The following is a 1556-nucleotide window of genomic DNA, read 5'->3' on the forward strand; positions in this document are numbered from 1 at the left end:
TTACCACAACAGAAATTGAATGTGGGAAGGGCACTTGGCTACTTTGACCTGACAGTCAACAAACTAAGATGGCATGTTGTTGGGTATGCAAACACAATTTCGAGAGATATCGTGAAAGAAATGGTTGGCTATTCAGGAATTTCCAAACTATTATCCAGCAGAGTGAGTTTTCGAAACTTTGACAAATATATTGATTATGCTGCATTGAATGAGGATATTATAGTGGAGAGGTGGTAAGGAATAAATTGAAATTTAAAGGTTTATTGACTGTGGATATACAAGATTGTAGTTATGTTATGCACTCAGAGTCACACCCATAGGCTTTTAATTACGGCAACAATAGTGATGCATTATTTAAAAGAGAGTGATTACACCTTTCTGCCAACAGTTGACGTGCTAAACAGTAAGCTGCAACAGCCTGTGCACCTCCAGAATGAAGTTTACCGTAAGTGTTCTTTTTATCAGGCTAAACAACAACGAACAGGTTAAACATCACAATATCATCAAATGAAGTCACCCTTAGGTTGCATATTAACAGCGATAAAAAATTAAAATCTTCACATATGATGTCAATGTTTCAAAACAAACCTCTTCTCAACAAACGCTAACGATATACAGGAACCAAGGAGGCACACACTATGTTTCAAACCACATTAGTAGCAGCAATAGCAGTAGTCCTCTTTGCGGATAAATGTGCACCGACAACAGGACACAATATCAAAGAATTCGCGCTAATGTGTCAACTATTTACCACGTGCGAACAGGGGACCTCAACAACTGGAAACGAAGCTGAACCAAAACTAGAATCTGAAACAAAAACATTAGTCGCCAATAACATGTCGGTAACAGATGAAGCATTCTTCGGAAGTAACTTCGACGACGTCCAAGACCATAAAAAGGACGAGAACTACGCAAAACACAAAAACACTTGGGCACAACTAAAAAAAAGGATTTAGGCACAAAAAAGATAGGAAATATACCGGCAAAACTTACACGTATGACCGCCGGTACACTTCGGTTCGGTATACAACAACAACCACTGGAAGCGATATCTAACCTCGAAGCAGGAAAAGCGGCGTTGCCCAAGGAGAAGACAACGATAACGATAAATACTGACCTAAAGGGTGTTCTGTACGGCGAAGGCAACACAGGAGCAAAGGGTACCGGGCAGTCAACGTTCGGCAGCGGCGGCAACGCAGCATGCGGCAATGACGGTAGCGCAGACAAAAAGGTCGGCACATCTCTAGCCAACGGCCTGGCCTGCCGTTGCGGCGACAACTCGGACGGCACAGCTGCTGCAGGATGCAAAAGCAACGGTAGCTCAACCGGAAGCAAATTCGCCAGCGAGGCCTGTGGCCCAACAACCAAAGCCACAATAGTGGCGAAATACTGAAAAAAAAAAGTTAAAACGCCGACAACAACAGCACAACCGGAAGCAATCCTCGAGACTTTTAAGTCATTAATAGGCAAACATGCCGTACACACGCCATCGGCGCAGTACAACTACGGCCAACGGCGATGCCTGCCGCCTCAACGTGGTGCCAGGGTCCAGTACC

General features: G+C 44.0%; 1 protein-coding gene and 1 pseudogene across 2 annotated transcripts in view; both read left to right on the forward strand.

Moving 5' to 3' along the window:
• Window positions 1-99, forward strand: part of TEOVI_000622400:pseudogene — a 703-nt pseudogene extending 604 nt beyond the window's left edge. Inside the window, exon 2 of the mRNA in view lies at window positions 1-99. This exon is cut by the window's left edge and continues 9 nt beyond it. Coding sequence covers window positions 1-99 — 99 coding nt within the window.
• An 898-nt stretch (window positions 100-997) lies between these two features.
• Window positions 998-1393, forward strand: TEOVI_000622500 (Trypanosomal VSG domain containing protein, putative; the record flags this gene model as incomplete). Its single annotated transcript, XM_067220360.1, has 1 exon — window positions 998-1393. One exon carries the CDS (start codon window positions 998-1000, stop codon window positions 1391-1393), a length of 396 nt encoding a protein of 131 aa, XP_067076461.1.
• Between the last annotated feature and the right edge of the window lie 163 nt (window positions 1394-1556).

Source organism: Trypanosoma equiperdum (genome assembly GCF_001457755.1).
Source record: "Trypanosoma equiperdum strain OVI genome assembly, contig: ctg_1126, whole genome shotgun sequence".
Lineage (NCBI taxonomy): Eukaryota > Euglenozoa > Kinetoplastea > Trypanosomatida > Trypanosomatidae > Trypanosoma > Trypanosoma equiperdum.